Source organism: Lutra lutra, chromosome 14 (assembly GCF_902655055.1).
Source record: "Lutra lutra chromosome 14, mLutLut1.2, whole genome shotgun sequence".
NCBI classification, from domain to species: Eukaryota; Metazoa; Chordata; class Mammalia; order Carnivora; family Mustelidae; genus Lutra; species Lutra lutra.
This window is the reverse complement of record NC_062291.1, coordinates 40,781,498-40,806,048: the sequence shown is the minus strand read 5'-3', so window position 1 is coordinate 40,806,048 and position 24,551 is coordinate 40,781,498. Positions and strand designations below refer to the sequence as shown.

At 42.8% G+C, this 24,551-nt stretch overlaps 1 protein-coding gene across 1 annotated transcript; it reads right to left on the bottom strand.

The window, feature by feature from the left end:
- Positions 1-3,415: 3,415 nt before the first annotated feature.
- LOC125084710 (cytoplasmic polyadenylated homeobox-like protein 2) lies at positions 3,416-23,847 on the bottom strand. Its single transcript, XM_047702386.1, has 6 exons — positions 23,603-23,847; positions 22,481-22,843; positions 16,355-16,557; positions 12,927-13,446; positions 12,079-12,172; positions 3,416-3,497 (listed from the first exon to the last, which is right to left on the bottom strand). The coding sequence occupies exons 2-6, from the start codon at positions 22,626-22,628 to the stop codon at positions 3,473-3,475; spliced, it is 990 nt and encodes a 329-aa protein (XP_047558342.1). The 5' UTR covers positions 22,629-22,843; positions 23,603-23,847; the 3' UTR covers positions 3,416-3,472.
- Positions 23,848-24,551: the final 704 nt, after the last annotated feature.

Sequence of the window (24,551 nt, the reverse complement as noted above, 5' to 3'; positions counted from 1 at the left end):
GATAAAGGATGGAAAGCAGCGAGAATATTAATAGTAGAATATTAAATTCGTAGGCCCCTTTATGGGCCATGCAGACTCCTAAACAACTTACCTGTGATAATTCGTTGAATCTTCAAGAAAAAGTTGCCGTTTTTGTTCCCACTTTACAGGTGAGGACGTGGAAACACAGGTGGTCCAAACATAATGCCCAAGGTCATCCATCTAGTAAGGGACAGAGCTGAGATTCAGCCCAGGAAGCCCGGACTCCAGATTCAGCTCTCCTAACATTGTGCCGTGACACCTCATAAGGAGGAGCGACTATGGGATAAAATCGGAAAAATCAAAATTTAAAAAAACCCAGAAGATGTTGGAGAAATGTGGGTGAGAAAAGGAAACATGAAAGAGATGAAGACAAGATATGCAATGAGGAAAGAAGAGAAAGCAAGGAAGAAAAAGAATGAGAGAAAAAAGAAAACCAGAAGGCAAACAAATGATGAAAAACGGAGAGGACGCATACGGGAAAGAGGAGAACAACACGGGCAGTGAGCCTCAAGGAGAGACAGGAAGTCTTTTCATTCCATGTGGGAGCCGAGGTGGAAGCGACCTACCTGAAGAAGTTGGCCGCCTCTCCCCCACATGCAGGTGGGATGCAAACCTTGGAAAAGGAAGAAATAAAAATATCCTCAAGGGGGGTGCCTGGGTGGCTCAGTGAGTTAAAGCCCCTGCCTTCAGCTCAGGTCATGATCTTGGGGTCCTGGGATGGAGCCCCGCATCGGCCTCTCTGCTCAGCAGGGCGCCTGCTTCCCCCACCCCCTCTCTCTGCCTGCCTCTCTGCCTACTTGTGATCTCTATCAAATAAATAAATAAAATATTTTAAAAAGAAAAAAAAAATATCCTCAACGAGGAGATGACTAAGTTGACTGGCATTACCCTTCCTTTTCAAACAAAAGCAGAAAGCATGAGATAGAACATATGTACATCTGATAGAACAAAGCTTGTTAATTCATTTAAATGCCTAACATGTCACTGATACTTGATTCTACAAAGAATTATTATGTGAGAATTTGCAAAAGGCAAATGAAAAGCGTTTTGAAGATGCCTACTTTACGGTGAATGACTACAGACCACAGTCAGCAGATCACTTACCTCCTAAGCCTCCTTGTTTCCAGCATGACAGCAGGTAAGTCACAATTCAAAGACCAGGATTTGTTCATCTTTATTTATAGACTATGATTTTTGATTGCCAGACACTTAGATCTAGTGGTGTACTGGTAAACCAGCTCTTTGAAGTAAAAAGTACTCATTGGTAGTGTTTGCTGATTTCCATGATTTTAAACTGCAAATGGTTTAACAACGGAATTGCAAAATTCCTGAATATGTTCTCAAGAGCTACTATGAGCCAACTCCCTAAAACACCACTGCGTTAAAAAAAAAAATAGTATCATGAATTTCCAGCTTTTTTTTTTTTCCTTTCTGAGCTCATGGAAAAGCATTTGTGGCAGAGATGTTGTGACACCAACCACTTTAATGTACAAATATGCTCAAGAGTGACTACGTGATTATTGAATGTTTGAGTACATTTAAAAAAGAAATCATCTGACCTAAAAGCATTCTTCAAAGTCTTCATCTATGAGGGCAAAGACTTTTTCAGGCTAAGTGTATGCTACTCATATGCATGATAGCTCCAAAAATATGCACTGACTTTCACTAATGTGAGAAAAATAATGTATTAAGAGCTGGCTACTTCTTTGTGCTAGTTACCGGAAGTTGTGTGGCCTCAGCAAAGCCATTAAGCCAAGTAGCCTCCCTATAAAATTAAACTCACCTGACAAATTGTTGAGAGAATTACCCACACCAGGTCAAGACCTCATCCTCCCTGTAGAAGATACTGAGGCCTCAAAACTTAATCCCATCTGCTCATAACACCAGCCTCTAGTCACATAATATATACTTGAGTTTTGCCTCTCAGATAGAAAATATCTTTGATCGATACTTTGATCTAACCCACTGTATCCTCCCTCACAGTTTAACCAATTAATAGGTGTCCTGATGCTTCTTCCTCTCCCTCCCCATCTATACCCTTTGGTTTTGTAAAGGTCTGCATGTCTTCCCTCCACCTGTGTTATCTCCTCCTGGTGATAGGATTACAAAATAGGAAGTGTGTTTCAAAGTCTTCTCTGATAAGATCTCTAGAAACAGGGAGGCAGTAATGAACAATACACCTGACAGGGCACATATTCATTCCATTTTCCCCTCTCTGCATTTAGAGTCAACTCTTAACAAAGAAGCTCTTGGGAACCCAATACCTATCTTTGAAACAATGGTCCACAACATAATTGTTGACAAACAATGAAATGCTATCATTGCTTCCTCAATCCTGGAGTCAGTCTAGGGATGCATTTCTGGGTGTTTTCTATGGAAAATCTGATAACTCATGATAAGGCTTCTATGCTAAAGACACCAATATCTGTGGATCTGCTGTTATGTCCTGGGCATTGTGCACAAATGTACCTCTGTTCTCTAGACTGACTACTGCAGATATTATCAGAAAAGAAGCTTTAAACACAGGTGGAAACTTGGAAGCAATGAATACATTGGAGAGTACCATTACAGAGTAAATGTCATCCCACACTGCTTCCTGGACATTCTTTCCTCAACATCAATTCAAATGAACCCAGTGCCACTCAGCCCACCAATCACCACATGTTCCCACAGAATACACTTTTATTACTAGGATTTAAGTAAATGTGTCTGTCATCTGGAACATGAGCATAAAGAGAAAGAAAAGAAATATTGTTCTTCCCTGTATGCCCTCAAACTGAGGTCCCCATAGTCAAAGGCATATTGATATTATAACATTGAAACAACATCCTGATCTCAGAATTTTCCCCTAGAAAGTTGCTTTGAGATATTCATTGGCAGTTGGAACACAGCCTCTCTGATATAATTGTGATTTTTCCAGGTATCTCTTTGAAAACTGGATAAATGCAGATTATTTCCACTTCCATGTTGATCTTGCCATTCAAAATATTTCAGTATGGGATTTGGGCTATTTGTCCTCTGATAGCTACACCATTCTAGTTCTGTCCAATTAATGCTTGGGGGCAGCCTTTCATTCTTAGGTATGATGTAAACTGTGGGCTTGTCATATATGGTCTTTATTATGTTGAGGTAAATTCCTTCTACATATAATTTGTTGAGAGTCTTTATCATGAAATGATGTTGCATTTTGTCAAGGGTAACATGTATTGTCAAAAAAAGCCACAAAAACATTTATTGTCAAATTTTTGTCAAATGCATTTATTGAGATGATCATTTGATTTTTTTTCTTAATTCTGTTAGTGTACTACATGACACTTACTGATTTGGTACATTGAACCATCCTTGCATCCCAAGAATAAATCTCAACTGATTGTGGCATATGATCCTTTTAATATGCTGTTCAACTGGGTCTGCTGGTATTTTGTTGAGGGGCACCACAATATCATGAGACTTATCGGTGGAAGCTTGACAAAATTCTGACAATAAATATTATAGACAAATTACCTTGTGCTTCTGCCAGGAGGAGGTCAAAAGAAACCATTTTTTAAATACAACAGAGTATCCTGTTCTTCTTAACAAAACCTACACTCAGGAAGAACTAGTTAATCAGACCTAGCCTGCTGAGATCCTATCAGAACTGAACCTGACCTGGTAAGACGTGAACACCTAACTCCCGCCAGCTCTAGCCCTCCATGTGAGAGAAGCCTACCCATCTTCTCCCACCTACAAGTGGACAAAAGAATCCAAGAAACAATTGTGAATCCGACAGTCCAGAGGCATAGACTTATAAAAAGATTAAGTCCTACTACGTGGATGGAACTAGAGGGTATTATGCTCAGTGAAATAAGTCAATTGGAGAAAGACAACTATCATATGATCTCCCTGATATGAGGAAGTGGAGATGCAACATGGGGGGGTTGGAGGGTAGGAAAAGAATAAATGAAACAAGATGGGATCGGGAGGGAGACAAACCATAAGAGACTCTTAAGACAAGAGACTCACAAAACAAACTGAGGATTGCTGGGGGTCGGGGGTTCGGGAGAGGGTGGTGGGTTTATGGACATTGGGGAGGGTATGTGCTATGGTGAGTGCTGTGAAGTGTGTAAACCTGGCGATTTACAGACCTGTACCCCTGGGGCTAATAATACATTATACGTTTATTAAAAAAATAAAATTTAAAAAAAAAAGATTAAGTCCTAATCATAGAATGATAGAATGCTTCCCCTCGGCCCACACCTCACTACCACATTACTAAAAGTCTAGTAAAGCAGTTCCTTTTACCCAGCACACAGTGCCTGACTACCAAGAAAAACTTACATATTGTATGTTCTTTTTTTTTTTTTAAAGATTTTATTTATTTATTTGACAGAGAGAGATCACAAGTAGACAGAGAGGCAGGCAGAGAGAGAGGAAGGGAGCTTCCTTTCCCGCTGAGCAATGAGCCCGATGCGGGACTCGATCCCAGGACTCTGGGATCATGACCCGAGCCGAAGGCAGCGGCCCAACCCACTGAGCCACCCAGGCGCCCCCATATTGTATGTTCTTTTGTGGAATCTTAAAAAGACGAACTCATGGAAAGAGAGAGGATATTGGTAGTTGCCCAGGACTAGAGTCGGTGGTGGGCTTGGGGGCAATGAGGAGATACCCATCAAAAGGAATAAATTTCAATTATAAGGTGAGTATGTTCTAGACATCTAATGTATAGCATGCTGATTACAATAATACTGTATTGTATACATGAAATTTGCTAAAACAGTATCTTAAATGTTCTCACCACAACAAAAAATGGTAATTACGTGAGGTGATGGATGTGTTAACTAACTGTACTCTGATAATCATTTCCCAATGAATATATATATATAGAATCATCACATTATACACTATAAATTTATACAATGTCTTATGTCAATTACATCTCAATAAAGCTGGGAAAAATTACAAGGCATACAACATAAAAAAAGAGAGAAAACACAATTTGAAGAGACAGAGTAAGCATCAAAACCAGACTTGACAGGGATAATCGGAATATCAGACCCAGACTTTAAAACAACTGTGATTAATATTATAAGGACTCTAACTGATATAGTAGACAGCATGCCAGAACAGATGGGTAAAGTAAACAGAGACAGGGAAAAACTAGAAAGAACCAAAAATAAATGCTACTGATGAAAAAAACTATAATGAAAATGAAGAATGCTTTTGATCAATGCTTATTGGTAGACCGAAAATAGTAAGTATCTCTGAGCTAGAGGATAACTCGAAAGCTAATAAAGGAATACTTTAAAAAAAAAAACTCTGCCTACAGGGGCACCTGGGTGGCTCAGTCAGTTAAGCTTCTGCCTTCAGCTCTCAGGTCATGATCCCAGGGTCCTGGGATCAAGCCCCACATCGGCCTCTCAGCTCAGTGGGGAGCCTGCTTCTGCCTCTCCCACTCCCCTCTGCTTGTTCTCTCTCTCTCTGCCAAGTAAATAAATAAAATATTTAAAATAAGCTAAATAAATAAACATTTTAATTAATTAATTAATTAAAATAAAAAATAATTTATTAAAAATAAATTAATCAATACATTAATAATTAATAAATAAAATATTTTACAATAAATTAATTTAAAAATTAAAAAATTAAAACTCTGCCTACAAATCTGATAACCTAGATGAAGTTGACAAATTTCTTTAAAGACACCATGCGCTAAAACTCCCATAAGAAGAAATGGACCAAAAAAGGTAGAGGAGGACATCAGTAAGATAGTGAGCTAGGAAGTCTCAATGTGCATCTCTCCCCCAACAACAATAAACTTTTTAATAAAATAACTAACTGAGGGGCATCTGGGTGGCTCAGTGAGTTAAAGCCTCTGCCTTTGGCTCAGGTCATGATTTTAGGGTCCAGGGGTCGAGCCCCACATCAGGCTCTCTGCTCAGCGGAGAGCCTGCTTCTCCCTCTCTCTGCCTGCCTCTCTGCCTACTTGTGATTGCTGTCTGTCAAATATATAAATAAAATATTTTTTAAAAAATAACTGAGATAAGTCAGTTGGAGAAAAACAAGTGCCATATGATTTCATTCATATGTGGAATTTAAGAAACAAAACAAAGGAAAAAAGAGACAAACAAAAGACAGATTTTTAACTATAGAGAACAAACTGGTGGCTCCCAGACGGTTGGTGGGTGGGGGATGGGTGACATGGTTCGTAAAAGGGAACTAAGAGCACACCTATCATGATGTGCACTGAGTAATGTATAAGATTGTACATCTGAATGTATATTATACATCTGAAACTAATATAATTCTGTATGTTAATTATACTGGAACTAAAATTTTTCTTTATTTTAATAAATAAAATGAGGAAAAATAAAAATAAATAAATGTCCCCAAAAACAGCTCAGAGAAAGCTCTGGACTTTAAAAAGCAGCCAAAAGCCTGGAGACCTCAAAAGTTGAAAAGAGACACATCGAGGGACGCCTGGGTGGCTCAGTTGGTTAAGCGGCTGCTTTTGGCTCAGGTCATGATCCAGGCATCCTGGGATCGAGTCCCACATCGGGCTCCTTGCTCAGCGGGGAGTCTGCTTCTCCCTCTGTCTCTGCAGCCACTCTTAGTCTGCCTGTGCTCACTCTCTCTGACAAATAAATAAAATCTAAAAAAAAAAAAAAAAAAAAGAGAGAGACACATCGAAGACTATGGGAAGTGCATTAACATGTATCTTCCCATTCGCCAGTCAAGAGCAGCTTGGAACCACAAGGGATCCCCTAAGAGGAGTGTCAATGGAGGGGGAGAAAGAGAGCAGGAGAACCCCAGAGAGCCTCACTGCTGTGGACACGTGCAGGCTTTGTTACCCAGGTATCCCACAGTCTGCAGCAGTGCTGCTCCCAGCTGGTGGAGCGGCCTGAGTCCCAGCCACTGTGTCTACTTCCACATGCTGGGGCTGTCACTTGGGGTGAGTCTTACTCCCAGAAGTCCCAGTTGCCACTGTGCCCCACTCTCTGGGATCAGGATACCACAGCCCCTCAGACGGGAGTGGCCTCTGGCCTGCGCCCCACCCACTGGATCTCAGGTTGCAGCTCTGAGCTGTCATTGTGAGGACTGGCCAGCTGTTGCCCTGAGCCCTTTCCCCTGGGTCCCAGGTCACGGCTCCGAGTTATCATTGCCACTGTTCCCCTGAGCTCCATGATGCACTCAGGTTGCCGCCCTGACAGGTCATCACCCAGGAGCAATGCCACTGCCCTGAGCCTGCAGAACCCTAGGTGACGATTGAACCATCACTGCCTGAGAGCATTGCCAGCACTGAGCCCAAGTCCCCAGGTCTCCGCTCATGGCCCTGACGCCTCATTGCTGGGGCCAGAGTCCCAGGACATGGCTCTGAACTGTCCTTGCCTTCCTGTGTGGCCACTGCTGAGTCCTACCCACATGTCGACTCATGGTTCTGAACTGTTATTGCTCTGATTCCAGGTTCCCATACATGGCTTTAGTGAACCACCTACCATCAGAGCATACTGCCGCTGACTCATGACTACCCCCTTGGGGCCAGATTTGAGACTTTGACCTACCAGCCCCAGGCTGTGCTGCCAGGGTACTCTGCCCCCTGGGTCCAAGCCATGCCTGAAGCTCGTCAGGCCAGGGCCAATGCTGCTGCCTTCCCCCCGGCCCCACCAGCCAGAGCCACTTCATCCTGCAGATAAAAGAAGAACAGGAGAACCCAAGAAGCCTTCACCTCTGAGGACCCCAGCAGCTCTACTTACCAAGGCCACCTGCATGACCTCTGCAGTGTCAGCGCCAGGAGATTCCCGCTATCTGTCCAACAGCAAGTGCCGCTGATGAAGCCACCACGATGCCTTCCCAGGAGCCAGAGATGCTGCATCCCACCAGCATCCACAAAACCACCTCCAGATGGAAGTTTTTCCCCACAGAAACCAGTCTAAAAAGACCAAAGGACATGACTGTGCAGAGCCATCAGTGCAAAACCAGCAGAGACACGAAATGCAAGGAAACATGATGCCACCACATCACCGTAATTGTCAAGTAACTGACCCCAAAGAAATGGAGAGCTTTAAGTTATCTGAAAAATTTTTTTGTTAATAATTATTTTAAGAAACTCCATGAGATTCAAGAGAACACAAACAACTCAGTGAACTCAGGGAAACAATAACATGGTTGGCGGGACCCTCGTGCACCCTTGGTGGCAATATAAACTGGCCCGCCACTGCAGGGGGATGGGACAGATGGGGGCATAAGGATCCACGTCTGAAACTAATAGATGCATAAGTCCTGACGAACTAATAGAGTACAGAGACCACAGACAACACAGCTCCACTGCAAACACTCAACTTGCTAAGAGATTCCATTTCAGCTGCTCCCACCACTAGAGGAAATGCCGATGATGTGACGTGAGAGAGGTGTGAGCTAATGTGACAACGCAGTCACACTGCAGTATAAATGTATCAACTTTATGTGTTGTACACTTAAACTTACATAATGTTACATGTCAATTTTATCTCAATTTTAAAAATTATCCTTATTTTTCTATTTTCTCCTTCCTTTTGAAATGATCGTTTCTAGACTATGTTAGTGTATAGCAAGGTGTGTGTGGTTCTACTTTTGTACAACAAAAATATCCTTGAAAAAAATAAATATTACTTCATTGTGTTATCGAATTGCATTCTGCTCCATTGTATAACTTTTCAGTCTTTCACTTTCTCTTTTTTTGCACTGGAAGGTGTTAGAATGAGGCCAGGACACACAGATCTAATTCATAGCTTATATCTGCAAACACACCTGTGTCACACTACTACGAACAGCCATGCAGTGGATATCCTTTATGGTGTGTCTAGGTACCTATTAGACACTAAAACACAAGGGTCAGACTATTCCAACCCCAGTATTTATCATCAAAGTACAACCAGCATAAGTTATTGTGCCTAATATGAACTGTACATTCATTAATCATCTGGAAATCAAAACAGACACGCATGTGTGTGTGCATACACACCCACATATTAGTGGTACAAATGTGTCTGAAAAGGTTCTGATATAACAATTTGACAACATTGATACCATGCCATTAGTTTTATTTTTAAATCATTTCCCAGGATGATTCTGTTTCCCTTCTGTGATTCTCAGGATTTGTCAGAGATGGGAGCTCTTAGGATCACTAGTCACCTTCCCAGATTTGCAACATACATGTAGAAGGAGTTCTACAGGTTACGAAAATGGACCTGATATTTGCCAACTGAAATAATTTTTGTATAGAGTGTGAGATAGGTGTCTCCTTTATTCTTTTCCATGTAGATGTCTAAGGTCTTCTAATACCATTTCTTGTAAAGCCTATACTTTTTCTTCTTCTTTTTTTAATGAAACTGCCTTTGCTTTTTTTTTTTTTTTAAGATTTCATCTATTTATTTATTTGACAAAGTGAGGGAGAAAGGGGGGGGCGAGGGAGAGAGAGAGAGAGAAAGAGAGAGAGCATGACTAGGTGAGGGGCAGAGGGATTTAGCAGGCTCTCCGTTAAGCAGGGAGCCTGATGCAGGACTTAATCCTATTCTAAGCATTCTTTGCAGAAAATGTGAAAAACATTCGTAAATAAATTGTTTACCCTCCCAAGGAGATCTGTTGCTGAACCACAGTATGGCTGGTGGGTTCTTACCCAGGCCTGGGGGGTGAGTCCCAACTCTCCCGCCAAACCGAAAGGATGCTCTGACTTTCTTCCCCCAACTCTAAGATCCAGCTAGATCACTAACCGGTAAATCCAATTCCTGCTCCAGAGGCAAAACAGGGGCTTCTGGCACCCAAGTCTCCGCCCCACTTCAACAGGCATTCACGGGAGGTGCCTGACAACCCAAGGGACCTGGACCTGACCCAGAGCCAGAACTTGACACTTCTGGTCCCCAGCTCTCAGGCTCAGCGGTCAGAGGGGCAGGACTCCCTTGTTGAGTCCCCGTGCTACACTCCACACACCGGCTGGATGTAGTGTTCTTGCAGAAGAAAGCCCCAGAAGCCCCAGCCTGGAGTCTGACCCCAAACTTGCACCAGCTCCTGGCTGGACGCTTTTGTTGCAAGCACGCACACATGCATGCATGCACGTGGGAGTCTGAGAAGGGCGGCGGGGCCTCAGGGGAGCAGGTGCCTTTTGACAGCCCTGTGGGGAGTGGGATCCACCGCTCAAGGCTGAATCGAGAGGTTCCTCTGAGCTGGTCCACAGGGACATCCACCCACCCAGACCTGACTCCTGGAGCCCTCCTTGGCCTGGGGAAGTCCCGTCCACAGGGAAATACAAGCTCCATAGATACTACCTGGGTTTTTCCAAACCTCTGACAAAGAAGAAAAATAAAAGTACAAATTCGAACTGCAAAATGCAAAATACATAACTACATATGCTCTAGGCATAAAGAGGATGTTTCCAATGACTTTATGGCAATAAATTTGAAAATTCAGGTGAGATGGATATTGAGGGGAAAATTCAACTTGCCAAAAATAGCTCAAGGAGAAATGGTTGTCCTATAATCATTTAAACACATAATTAGTAGACCAAATTCTTCTGATAAAGAAAACATCAGACCAAACTGATTCATTAGGAAACTCATTTAATAAACGGATAAATTTTTACACAAGATTTTAAATGGTAAGTGGTGGCCTACATAATTCATTCCAGAGCTATCTTAACATGATCTAAACCCCTAAAGATAGTGTCACTAAAGAAAATTATTAGAGGCCTTCTCCTTCATGAACAGATATCATGATCTTACTAAAAATATTAGCAACGAAAAAAAATATTAGCAACTTTAATTCAGAAATACATAAGGATACCTCATAACCTAACTGGGTTATTCCAAGAATACAAACATTCTTTAATATAAGAAAAACCTATCTAAATCCCTATATGAACAGGTTACAGGATTAGAAACTATATTATGGTAATCAAAGAAAAAAGGGAATTGAAATTTTCAAAATCTGTACAGAAGGAAATAAACTGAGCCAATCAGAAGTAAATGGATTCCTTCGGCAGAAACTGATAATACATAATATAGTAAATATCATACTGAGTGTGAAATGGGAAATGTAGACAATGATGCTGGCTATAACTCAGTATATATAGGCCATGCATCATAATATAAAAGGTATTTTCTTTTCCTCCTCACCTATTGCAACTCTCCATGATTCAGTGAATATAAACCTAGCCCATGTTTTTGTTCTTGCTGCATATTTTATGTGTACCCAAGAGTAACCAATGTTATTTATTGCTGAAGCTCTTATTTCATTTTTATAAACATCATGCTATAAAAATTAGGCAACTTGATTTTTCACTGAACATTGTATACCAGAACTCTCAACTAAACAGTTCTGGTCTATTATTTTGAATTGTGCAGGATTATTACTTTAAGTGATATTTATTCGGGGGCTATGTTGTGTAAGTATGTGCAAGTTTCTTTAAAGGATACATCCTGTAGCAGACTTGCCAAACATCTACAACTTCAAGAGGAATATTAACTAGGAATATTTCCTAGTGGTTGTGCAAAATGACTATGCAAATCATACTCCTCACAGCTGCTAATTCCCCCACCTACTCTCAGTCTGATCTGTAGTAACAGATGGGAGATATTTGCAAAATGAAATAGATCTGCATGTCAGATTGCCTTGGAAAAGACGTAGGAGACATGCTTTATTCTGCAATTAATAGGACACGATTTGGGTTAAAAATCTAAAATATGTTAAAACACATTACACAGTGTAGAGGAAAGCATACGAGACTGACGGCAAATGCTCCAAAATGTTTGAGAAATGATTCTGTACCCTAACGCTCAAAATTATGAAAACCATTTCAAAGTTGGAGGTTCACAGACACCAGGCTAGTCCTCAAAAACACTGGTTTAACAACACAGCTTTTTTAGATGCTCAACCAGGTACTCTCAGATCTTGTGAGATCTTGTTGGTGCCCATCCACACTCTAAATCGACTCCCAGGAAGCAGCTCTCAGCCAAGAGGACCGGTGAGGGCTGCCAGCCAGCTCAGGTACAGGATCACCCTGGGGCTCTTCGAAGCTCTGTTTCCAGTGCCTGCCTCAATTAGTCTCACCTGAGGGGCTGCCTCCTGGTTGACCAAGCTGACATTGCTGGGATGGCCTTTGCAGTCAGGGCTCCAGCAAAGACATGTGGCTGCTGCCCTGCTTCTGCGAGTAGAGAGATTTGCTGCAGCAGCCTTGCAGGCTAATCCAAGGGCAACCTCCACCCCTACAACCCTCCCCGCCCCAGCAAAGTGCAGGGGAGGGTCCTTTGCATCCTCATAATTCTTGTAGGCTATCTTGTCTCTGAGGTGGGGGGAGGGGACGATATCTAGGGCAGATGCTGTGTAAGAGCCTCTTTTTTCTGAAGCCCAAACTGTTGCTCATTGACACCTGTGTTCTCCCTGTTGGCTGGTTTTCTACTCCAGACTCTAGTCCAGCTTTTCTCCAAGGCACTATGAACTGCACAGCCAGGGGCTGAGCCCTGGGGGACACTGCCACCCTACTAGGAGGACCATCAGCTCATGGAGCTTTCCTGAACACAGGGCTTAGGCTCAGGCTCTAGAGAGACCTTTGCCTTGGGCTGCTGCGTGGATGACCACGGGATGATGACCTATGGCTGTTTTTTTCTGAAGCTTAGAACCATTTTCTGGAGCCACATCCTTGGTCCCAGTGGTGGACCTTTGTAGACCCCTCAGCCCAAAGCTGCTGCCTTTTCCTGCTCAACCTGTGTTAGCAGAGACCTGACCACTACTGGTTTGAAAGCCTCCGCCCTGCTGTTGTGACTGAAGGGATGGCACCTGCTGCCCTGAATCCCCAGGATTCAGATGCATAATCAGCTGATCCTGAAACACAATTTGTCTTGATTCCTCTGAAGCCGAGGCTGCTGTAGAGGACAGCAAGTAGCCATTCTGCTGCTGACCTTGATAGAGTGGGTAAGGACAGCAGGCCTGCTCCTGCTGCCACCCCTCCTCTTGCTGACTATGAACTTGCGGCAGAATGGAGGCCCTCGCGTTCCAGCTCTGCCCGGTGTTGGGCTCATGCTTCTCAAAATACTGCATGGAAGCAGAAGGATGAAGACAGATCGCTGATCCGTAGCTATAAGATGAATAACTGGGATACAATCTATTCCCTGTGTCACCCGGATACTCCGAAGCACAGCTCAGTTCTTTTTTAATGCCTGGGACCCCAGTGTCCCCCGAGCCATCCTGTTGACTGGGAACCCATTGTGTCTCAGGAGAGAAACAGTCCGTGCCTTCTAGAAGAGCCTTCAGGGTAGAGGAGCAAGTCTGCTCCGGGGCCCTGATGGGAGACTCTGCCTGGGAGTTCTGGAGGCTTCCATGTGAATGATCCTGGATAGGGAATGCGTGCAGTTTCCTAGCAGCGGATATTCTCTGTCTCTCTTTCAGTGGGAGGCGGGCTCTTCTGTTCTGGAACCAGTTCTAAAGAGAAAAGAGACTCATGATTTATCAGGTTGGCTTATCTGGTATCATTGCACAGTGCATTTCCATAAGGTGGGAGAGATCATAGTTTGGCCTCATCTCAGTGTCTCATCAGTGACTCTCCTCCTGACCTTAAGTGAGAGGTGGGAAATAAAGGCCTTCTTTCCTGGGGCTGCACGTGTAGTGATGAAGCCACACGGCATAGCTCCAAACGCCCAACTGCCTCACTCCTGTCCGTGTAAACCTTTCCAAATCCGCCGCCAACTTGCTGGCAGCCTCCTCTGCCTTTAGACAGAACTCATTCCCAGCTGTTCCCCAAGCACACTGAATCTTCCCCACACCACAAGTGTTTGGGGATTTTTTTGGTTTTTTGGTTTTGTTTTTCAAGTAGGCTCCATGCCCAGGGGTGAAGCCCAATGTGCAACTCAAACTCTCGACTCTGAGATCAAGACCTGAGCTGAGACCAAGAGTCGAATGCTTAACCAAGCCACCCAGGTGCTGCCCCCACACAACTTACTTTTTTACTCAAGCTGCCACACCAGAATGAACTCATGACTCCACGTGATTTAAATCGTATTTCGAAATTTGTTTTCTGAGGCTACACATAGGCAAGAGCTTGACTCATAACTTGACTGTGTGATGTGACCCTATGTATTCTACTTAGGACTTCCAGTCTCCCATTTTTTTCCTCCCTAAAGTAAGTTATACACGCCAACCATAATCCCTAGGACTTTGTGGGGGTGGGTTGGAAATGATGCAATGCTTTCTGAGACAATCCATTCTAATAAGCCATGGTTGTGGTAGGTTAGTTAGTCCTACAGCATAGGTAACAGTGTCTGAGGGGGGCCTTTGGCCATTTACACTCTTCTGGAATCCCCTGTCTCCAAGTTCAGGAATGCTTGCGGCCATTAGTAGCACTGAAGCTGGAAGGATCTTTGATTCACTCGTGATGATTGCTTAAAACAAAACTCTATGCCCAATGAATCTGACATCTCCAAACACTCATTCTGACAATTGCCCAACATCGATAATTTTACAGAAAGCAGAGTTGCAAGAGTCAGTTTGTCAGATGTCGTAGGGCCAATTAGAAGATCATCTCATGAAGCAAGTGATCAACCAAAAAGCAAGTGTGCTCACTTCCTCTGATGTAACAGCCTCCTAGGATCCTCCCCCAAGCCATGCTTGCTTCCTGATCACATCACAGGCATTTTTCTCTAAGCATGTGCATCCAACTCTAACTTGAACAGTCATGTGTGAACTTCCTATTATGGATCCTCTTATAAAACTATCCCTCTGCCAAGTATGGACAATGAAAACATTTTTAAAATAAAGATTAAAAAGCAGTTTGAGGGCATCTGGGTGGCTCAGTGGGTTACAGCCTCTGCCTTTGGCTCAGGTCATGATCTCAGGGTCCTGGGATCGAGCCCTGCATCAGGCTCTCTGCTCAGTGGGGAGCCTGTTTCCTCCTCTCTCTCTGCTTGTGATCTCTCTGTCAAATAAATAAATAAAATCTTAAAAAAAAAGAAAAAAGGCAGTTTGAACTTGAGAAACCCAAGTCATGGATCCAGAAATGTAAAGAAAACACAGTACTAAAAAAAAAAAAAGAAAAGAAAAGAAAAGAAAAGAGGAAAACATGGCCTAAGAATGTTTATGTATCTGACCACCCAGTTCTTTCCTGGTTATTAACTTATCCAGATTTTCTACTTATTTGTATGGAATCGCTGATTCGTATTTTCCTCACAATGTTTCTAGTTCATGAAACTTTTACAACTGAACATCATTACTCCATTGTATTTGCCTATACTTTGTATCCTTCAAAGCTACTTAGGTCTTCCGGTTGGAGCAACCAATCAATCGAGTGATTTATGGATAATAACAGAAGAGAAATATGATAATTGTGTGTATAAAAATATCACAATTCTAATAATTTCATACAGCTGATGATTCACCAATTGTTTCCAAAATTGTAGCTGAGATTTGGTTCATGATGGGGCACATGTCAGGCTCAGTCAGATGAGCACGTGACTCTTGATGTGGGAGTTCTGAGTTTGAGCCCCATGTTGGGTGTAGAGCCTATTTAAATAATTAAACTTATAAAGATATTGGCTCATGCAACAAATAGTTGTGAAGCAACCACTAAAGCTGTGAGGTATTGTGTCAGTTGGAGGGACCCTATCAAGTCATTTCTCCTGCACTTCAGACCTGTATGTCCAAACTGTTCACTTCCTATCTCTGGAGGTTTAACTGGCAAACCAAACATCGTGTGTCCATAGTGAAACTCCTAGTGCTTCTGTCTGTCATAAAACCTCCATTCCCAGGCCTTCCCTATATTAAATGCAACTTTAATCTTCCATTTGCTTAAGCCAACATTTTGCAGCCCTCTTTATTGCATATGCTATGAGACAGAATGCAGAGCTCTCTTAGCAAACAATCACGAGTCTTTCCATCTTGTCTGTACTACAACCAGTGGCCTGATCCAAACCACCATTGTCCTCCTGATTTGAGATAATTGCAATATGTTCTTGACTGGTCTCTGCTTCCAAACTTGCCTCACTGGTGTCAGATTTTTCCAGGAAACACAGAACATATTCATACCCACATTGAGATGAACAAAAAAAGTGACCCAGATGTCAATACTTTGTCCCATGTGATGAAATACTATTAAGCTTTTTCTTAATTTCTTGCATTCTCCATATTGTCTACTAAAGCCTCTGCCTTCAGCTCAGGTCATAATCCCGGGGTCTGGGATTGAGCCCTGCGTCAGGCTCTCTGCTCTGCGGGGAGCCTGCTTCCCCCACCTCTCTCTCTGCCTGCCTCTCTGCTTATTTGTGATCTCTGTCTGTCAAGTAAATAAATAAAATCTTAAAAAAAAAAAAAGATATAGCAAAACTTTGAAAATTTCACTTACATCAATTGCATATATTTGACAATACAGTCGTTCAGCCAGTTTTTTTCGAATGATAAAATCAGGGTAAGGAGTTTCTTCAAATACGTGATTAAGTAGGCACAATTCATCCTGAGTGAATTTACGTCTTGGTTTTCTGTTTACTCTTCTCCCTGTTGTTTCTTTTACTTTGTTATGACCATCTTTGTTCGGGAATCCTGAAAAACCTGTAAATGGAAAAACAAAAGCATTGGGGGAATACTGATAGTATCTAGAGGGGAAAAAAAGGATCATTGACTGGCTAACCATTCATAAAATAAAATTTTTAGAAAGTAATGCCCTACCTCATACCTATTTATAAGATTGCTAATGAGTTAAATGCTTATCTTCGAGCCAGGATACAGAAGAGTTTCTTTAGCCCAAGAGTCACACACTATAGGGGAAAAGACAGATGAGAAAATGTTCAGCCTCATTAGTAACTGAAGAAATACAAAATAAGCCAGCTCACACCCATGCAATCACGGGTGTGATATAATAATCTACCCATAATATAGATGTATGGGGACGGGATGGGGGAAGGAAAATAAAGATTAAATAGGAAATCTGCATTCCCATGTTGGTACACTTTATTGAAAACTGTTCTAAGAGACACGGAGGACGTTATATAATGATAAAGGGTCAATTCACCAAGGAGCTAAAATAATTTTAAATATTTATGAACCAAACCTCAGAGCTTCCAAATATACGTAGTGAACATTGACAAAAATTGAAGGAAGAAACAGGAAACACAATAACAATAGACTCCGATGTCCCAGTTTCAATAATGGATAAAACAACCAAACAAAAGGACAACAAAGAAATAGGGGACTTGAACACCACTATAAGCTAGTGGGACATGACAATCCAGAACACTCTATCTAACAGCAGAACGTACATCCTTCTCAAGCACACAAATAGCATTCTCTGGACCACATGTCAGACCACAAAATAAGTCTTAAATTCAATGACATTGGAATCACACTCCTCCCCACTCCCAATCATAATGGAATGAAACTAGAAATCAATCTCAGAACGTAAACTGGAAAATCCACAAATCTGAAAACTAATCAATACATTCAAACAACCAAAGGATTAAAGAAGCCACAGTGAAATGAGAAAATACCTTAAGACAAATGAAAAATGTAACACCAAAATTTATGGGATGAAATTTGATAGCATTGCTAAAAGAAAAGTTTACAGTTCTAAACAAGCACATTTTAAAAGATTTGAAATCAACAATCTAGCTTTATACCTCAAGAGACTAGAAGAACTAAATCCAAACTCAGAAGATAAAGGATCTAAAGAAGATGAGAGCAGAGATAATGAAATAGAAAAGAAAAATTGAAAAGCAACAAAACAGTTGTTTTTCTTTTGAAAGGATCAACAAAGTTGATAAATGTTTCCCTAGATTAACTAAGGAAAAAAAATAAACTCAGAAATGAGGCCACTACAATCAATGTCATGAAAATAAAAATGTCTGTAAGAGAATACCATGAACAAATATTTACACCAACAAATTGGATAACCTAGAAGACATGGATAGACTTCTGGAAACACACAACTTACTGAGACTGAGAAACACTGCTGAAGCAAATGAAACAAGATACAACAAATAAACAGGTATATCTATGTTCATGGATTGGACACCTAACTACTGGTAAAACGTCTGTACTACCCAAAGTGATTTTTTTTTTTAAGATTTTATTTATTTATTTGATAGAGAACACGAGAGCACCAGCAAGGGGGAGTGGCAGAGGGAGAAGCAGTCTCCCTGCTGACCAGGGAGCCCTATTCAGGGTTCGATCCCAGGACCCTGGGAATTATGACCCAAGCTAAAGGCAGATGCTTACCTGACAGAACCTTCCAGGTGCTCCTACCCAAAGTGATTTACAGATTCAATGAAACCCCTCTCGAAACTCCAATAGCATTTTTTTTGTGTGGAAATAGAAAAATTCATCCTAAGATTCATTTGGAATCTTAGGAGACCCTGAATAGCCAAAACAGCCTTGAAAAAGAGCAATTTGGAGATCTCACACCTTCTGATTTCAGAACTTACCACGAAGCTATGGTAATAAGAAGTGTGGTACAAACATCAAGACGGAGAGGTAGACCAGTGGAATCGAAATGAGAGCCCAAAAATAAACCTCACATATATGGTGAAACGATTTTTGACAAGGGTGCCCAGACCATTCAAGGGGAAGGGATAATCTCTTCAACAAATGGGGTTGGGAAATTGGATATCCACATGACAAAAAATGAACTTGGACTCTTACCTTACATCATATACAAACATTCAAAAACAGATTAAGCACCCCAACAGAACTAAAATAGAAAACTCCTAGGATAAAACAGGGGCAAAATCTCATGACATTGGATTTGGCAATCATTTGTTAGGACATCAGAAGCACAGGCAACAAGAGGAAAAAAAATCAGACTACATCAAAAATTTAAATTATGTATCAAAAGACAGTCAACAGATTGAAAAGGCAACCTAAGGAATGGGAGGAAATATCTGCAGATCATATCTAATAAAGGGTTAATATCCAGCATACATAAATAACTCCTACAACTCAAGATTAAAACAAATGTGATTTAAACGGGCAAAGGACTTGAATAAATATTTCTCCAAAGATACACAAATGGCTACAAGCATATGAAAAGATGTTTAATTTTACTAATCACTAGAGAAACACAAATCAAACCCTTAAAAGAAAACTTTCATCATAGTTTGTCTCTGCCCAACATACGTCCTTCATTTTTTTAAGGATTTATTTATTTAAGAGAGAGTGTGCGTGAGTGAGCAGGGGGAGGGCAGAGGCAGTGGGAGACAAGTAGACTCCCCACTGAGCAGGGAGCCCAAGGCAGGGCTGGTTCACAGGACTCTGAGATAATGACCTGAGCCAAACTCAAGGCCAGAGGCTTAAACGACTGAGCCAGCCAGGCGCCCTGCAAAATGTGCCCTTTAAACTGTTGAGCACAGTTTCTACTTTCTACCAGAGTCAGTTTCTACTTCTGAATTCCTGAACTCACCAGAAAGTTCTTTTTCTTCCTTCTCACCTTCATTGTTTCTCCTTTCCCAGGTGAAAACATGGCACATGTATTATTAAGAGCAAGGCTAATTTGCGACATGGATGGAACTAGAGGGTATTATGCTCAGTGAAATAAGTCAATCAGAGAAAGACAATTATCATATGATCTCCCTGATATGAGGAAGTGGAGATGCAACGTGGGGGGCTTGGGGGGTAGGAAAAGAATAAATGAAACAAGATGGGATCGGGAGGGAGACAAACCATAAGAGACTCTTAATCTCACAAAACAAACTGAGGGTTGCGGGGGGAGGGGAGTAGGGAGAAGGTGGTTGGGTTATGGACATTGGGGAAGGTTATGTGCTATGGTGAGTGCTGTGAAATGTGTAAACCTGGTGATTCACAGACCTGTACCCCTGGGGCTAATAATACATTATATGTTAATGTAATATTTTTTAAAAATTATTTAAAAAAAAAAAAGAGCAAGGCTAATTCTCAGAGAAGCCCCTGGCATTTAGGATCAATGCTTTCTGAAAAAGTGACTCATCCCCTGCCTCATGGCTGTCTCCCACCTACAAGGTTGCCAGTGGCTCCCTCTAGTCAGAGGACGAAAAAACTGCCCCCACACATTTCCAAATACTGGCCCTAGGGACTCAAGTCCTTCCTAACTGCTGCTGGATGAGTTACTGGACCTCTTTTGTGTCTCCATTTCTCCACGTCACAGGGCGTAAGCAGATCTATAGCATGGAGCCATGAAGAAAAAATTAGATATACAATTCATCTAAAGCATTTTGAATAAATCCCAGCTCATATTAAGAACACAATAACTGGGGCACCTGGGTGGCTCAGTGGGTTAAGCCGCTGCCTTCGGCTCAGGTCATGATCTCAGGGTCCTGGGATCGAGTCCCGCATCGGGCTCTCTGCTCAGCGGGGAGCCTGCTTTCCTCTCTCTCTCTCTCTCTCTGCCTGCCTCTCTGCCTACTTGTGATCTCTGTCTGTCAAATAAATAAAATAAAAATCTTAAAAAAAAAAAAAAGAACACAATAACTGTTGGCCCTTTTCTTCCAGAAACTCATATAGACTATAGGGGAATGGTGCGACCATGTTGAATTCCAGACCACCCATAACCCAGAGCCAAAGATGTTAACTAACTGGAAGCAGGAGAGGAAGGAAGGCCACAATAGAGCATTCTGGAGACTGATTCCTAGCCCTGGGTCTCCATCCCTATCAGCACAGCAGATGTCAAAAAAGCCCCCGGCTTCCCAAACCTGGTCTGAAATAATCCCAAAAAGGCCTACAAAGGCCACGGATGGCTTAAAGAGAAAAATTACCCTGGAATTTCCAAATCCAACCTTCTTCGTTAAGAGAACAAAGAGACTCCCTGCTGTGCAAATGAAGAGACAGATGCAGAGTCTGTCTGCAGGGAGGGCATCGTCCAGGGAGAACAACTCACAGCCCGTGTGTAACACGCAGACACGTCCACTTGTGGGAGTGAAGACTAGATTGGCGGCTATAGGAAAAAAAAAAATCCAGGGAACAAAGCAAGTCTTGAAAACACTATTAATGATGGTAATTTTCTTCCTGTTTCCTGTGTTTCCTCAGAAGAGTATTAAAAGGAGGGCAGTATGGAGTGACCCCTGCAAGACCTGGAAGCTAATGAACCCCCAGCAATGTTGTTTATCTCCTCTGTGCTGAGCCCAAATCAACAGAAAGGGCCAGAGGGAATCAGGGAAAGAAGCCCCCATTTCTCCGTTTTTCGTAAAATCCATCTCTCTGGGCCAAACCTTTCCTGGTTTTGGGTGACGATGAGCATATCATTTCACCCCCTTGAGACAGTGCTCTCCCAAGAATTAATTGCTCCCGGGGTCGTAATTATTCCCATTTAGGGTGCTAGGGAAGTTATCATGCACCTCTTTTACCTTGGGAAGTAACAGAAGTTGGAAGACGGTAAGGGCGTTGCCCAAGGGCAGGAGCAGAAAGAGGCAGAGGCTGAAAGTCGAATCTGGCTTTCACAGCAGACACACAGGGCTGGGCTCCGCAAACCCCAGGGCCTCAACCCCAGGGCCTCGGATGATAAGGAGCAGGATGGATTCCCTCATTAACCCAGTCCAAGTTGGCCTAAGCCCAAAGGGCAATTTCCTTCATGGGAAATATAAACAAAATAGTTGAGCTCCGAAATTTTATTTAGATCTTTGATCCACGGCTGCTGGGAGGAAGAGGCTGGTATAAAGTAAAAGGAAGCACTGTTTTTTAAAAACTCCATCACTTTCCTACCCACTGCCCTTGAGACGAGTCAAGGATCTTCAGCCTGAGGGCTTGTTCGGAGCTTCTAGCAGAGGAGCCCACCTACCGGTACAGCCTTCACCGAAGAAGGGTCCCACTCCATCGGGGAAGGCGGACCTCTCCAATGGAATGCGCAGCTTAGGGAGGGAGGCAGATGAGTATTTAAGGGAGGAAGGGGCACATGCCTGGCAGCCAGATCAGCCAAGAATCAAGCCTGGTGAACAGTGGGGTGAGAAGATGTCACAGCCGGATCACTCTCACATCCATTATCTTCCGCCTGAGCCTCTGGTGTGAGGCTCCAAGTTCTGCAGGGTTTAGGAACACACGACACTAACAACGGACCAAGAGAGCACTCTGTTCACAGCAAAATGGTACTCAGGGCCTTTGGTTAGGGAGACCATCTGGAGATGGCCAAGACTGGGGGCAGTGGGTAGGGGTAGATCTGGTTTGAGGTTCGACCACATTCCCTACCCCCTGCCGCTCACCACCAATCTATATAAAGACTTCCCAGTGTCTCTAAAAGGCAAATGGGCACATTCATTAAAAATAAAAACTCAGGGAGCACCTGGGTGGCTCAGTTGGTTAAGTGACTGCCTTCGGCTCAGGTCATGATCCCAGAGTCCGAAGCCTGCTTCTCCCTCTGACCCTCTCCCCTCTCATAGTCTCTGCTCTCTCTCACATAAATAAATAAAATCTTTTTAAAAAATAAGCAAAAAATAAAAACTAAGTAAAAGTAGCAAGCAAGCAGACTTTTTTTGTATCATCACAGACCCTTAGAAGCAGGGCTCTGGAGTCCACTTACCTGTGCTCTGAGGCTGATGGCCCACGGGGCAGGGCTGAAGGCTACCGTCCTTCCAGGCCACACTCTGCATCTTTGGCTGCTCTCCTGACGCTGGGCTGAGGGCCATTTCTACAGCAGTTTCATGGAAGGCTCCACATCCTGCCAGCATTGAGGCTGGGCCACCACTGCTTCAGGATCACTCTGATGCAGTTTTGCTTCTGAGACAGAGATGATGATGGGACCCGTGGACTCCTGGGTCCACCAATGGGTATCTGAGTGGCCTCTGACAGATAACTCATACGTCACTCACTAGAGTACCACGCAAAAGACACAAGGTGCAGCTGAACAGAACACAGAGCCTTCTCGCCTCCTGTAAGTGTTCATCTAGAAAAAGAAATCAAAGTCAAGATCCCCATATTTTCTGAGGCTACTTTCTCAAAGAACAGGAGGGTCAATCAAGTCTCTCCTACATCCCAAGCTTGCAAACTTCCCAATGATTTCTGAACTTCACAGAATATCAAATGCTTTCTTTGTGAAGTAGGAAAAACTAAAATCCCAGTGCCACTTCATTTCTTCCAGGATAGCTCTTTGGGCTTGGGCCATTTTTTTTAACTCTTTATCCCATTAACTTTTCACCATACATGAAAATTGAGAGAGAAGAGTCTGATGAACCTGGCGATCCCGTCACTCAACTCTGCGATCCAGCAACACCGTCTATCTCATTTCATGAAACTACCCTTTCCACTCATCTCAACAGCCCCTCCTTATTCCGAAGTGAAGCCTAAACATACTATTCCACCCTGAAATACTTCTGTACACCTAAAATATAAGAAATCTTTTTCCAAGACCAGTTCCTTATTGTCTGTTATTTATTAAGGTTGGGTCTCTTTTTCCTAAATCTCCCCCCCAAGTTTTGTTGAGATATAATTGACAAGAAATCCCTTTTATGTGACCAAAGTTTCATCTTTAAATACCCAAGCATCTCAGAATGTCCCACGCCCGAATCCAGCGCAGAGCACCACAGTCACATCAGTGACAGGAGCTGTCCCCAGCCTCTAGGCCTGCACTATGAAAAAAGGAAAGCTCAAAGCCCTACAACACACTAGAACATCAAGGAGGCTGCCTCCCCTCAGAGAAACTCACCACTGGGAGCCTCATCCAGCCTCTACTCTGGAGCCTTTCCAAATGATAAAGCGACAAGACCAGCAGAGCTGTGCTAATAAACACCTGACGTGCCCACCCTAGACCCACCTTACAACACAGCCCCTCCCCGGACACGCCTCTTGATCACATCCCCAAATCCGCCTTTTCAAAACCTGATTTCCATTCTTTAAAGCACCAACTGAAACTAATTTTATTTAATCCTCATAATACCCTGACAAAATAGGCCTTATCCGCCGCACACACACCCCCCCGCCCCCCCCCCCCGCCCCGCTTAGACCTGAGGACACTGGGGGCAAAGAGAAGTTTAGACCCCAGGGTGAGCCTCTGACAGTCAGGGGCAGTCTGACCTCTGACCTTCTGGTTGTCACTATCACCCGATTATGTGACAGAGTGCTGGCTACGTGAGAACAGAAGCTTCGTATGGTTCACAGATGATCCACAGTGCTTGATCTAACCCTGACGCGGGTGCGACTGGAGACAGGAGAGACCAGAGATCAATGCCGAATAAGGATTATGGGCGTTAGATCATTTGCTAATTCCTCTTAATCCCCAAGACAGTCCTTTGAGATAACAGAAACCTCCATTTTACAGATGAGGAAACTGCAGGCCATTGGCATTTTCTGCACAACTGTACAACTTTCCCAAATACGTGGGAGAAAGTTTTCTATGCTCTAGGTGTGGGCAACGCAAGGTCTGTTTGACAGCTGTTTCAGATTCTTTTGTCAAAATTCAGAGGGGCCCCCATGGACCCCTGTCTATTTAACCAATCTGCTACAAATTTACATGGCAGGCCCAAAGAACAGATTTTTCATACATTAACTTAAATTGTAGAGCCCACTGTTTATAGAGATTACTTATACCCGATATACATATGAGGAACCTGAAGCACAGAGAGGTCAAACTCTAAAAATAGGGAAATGCCTAGAGA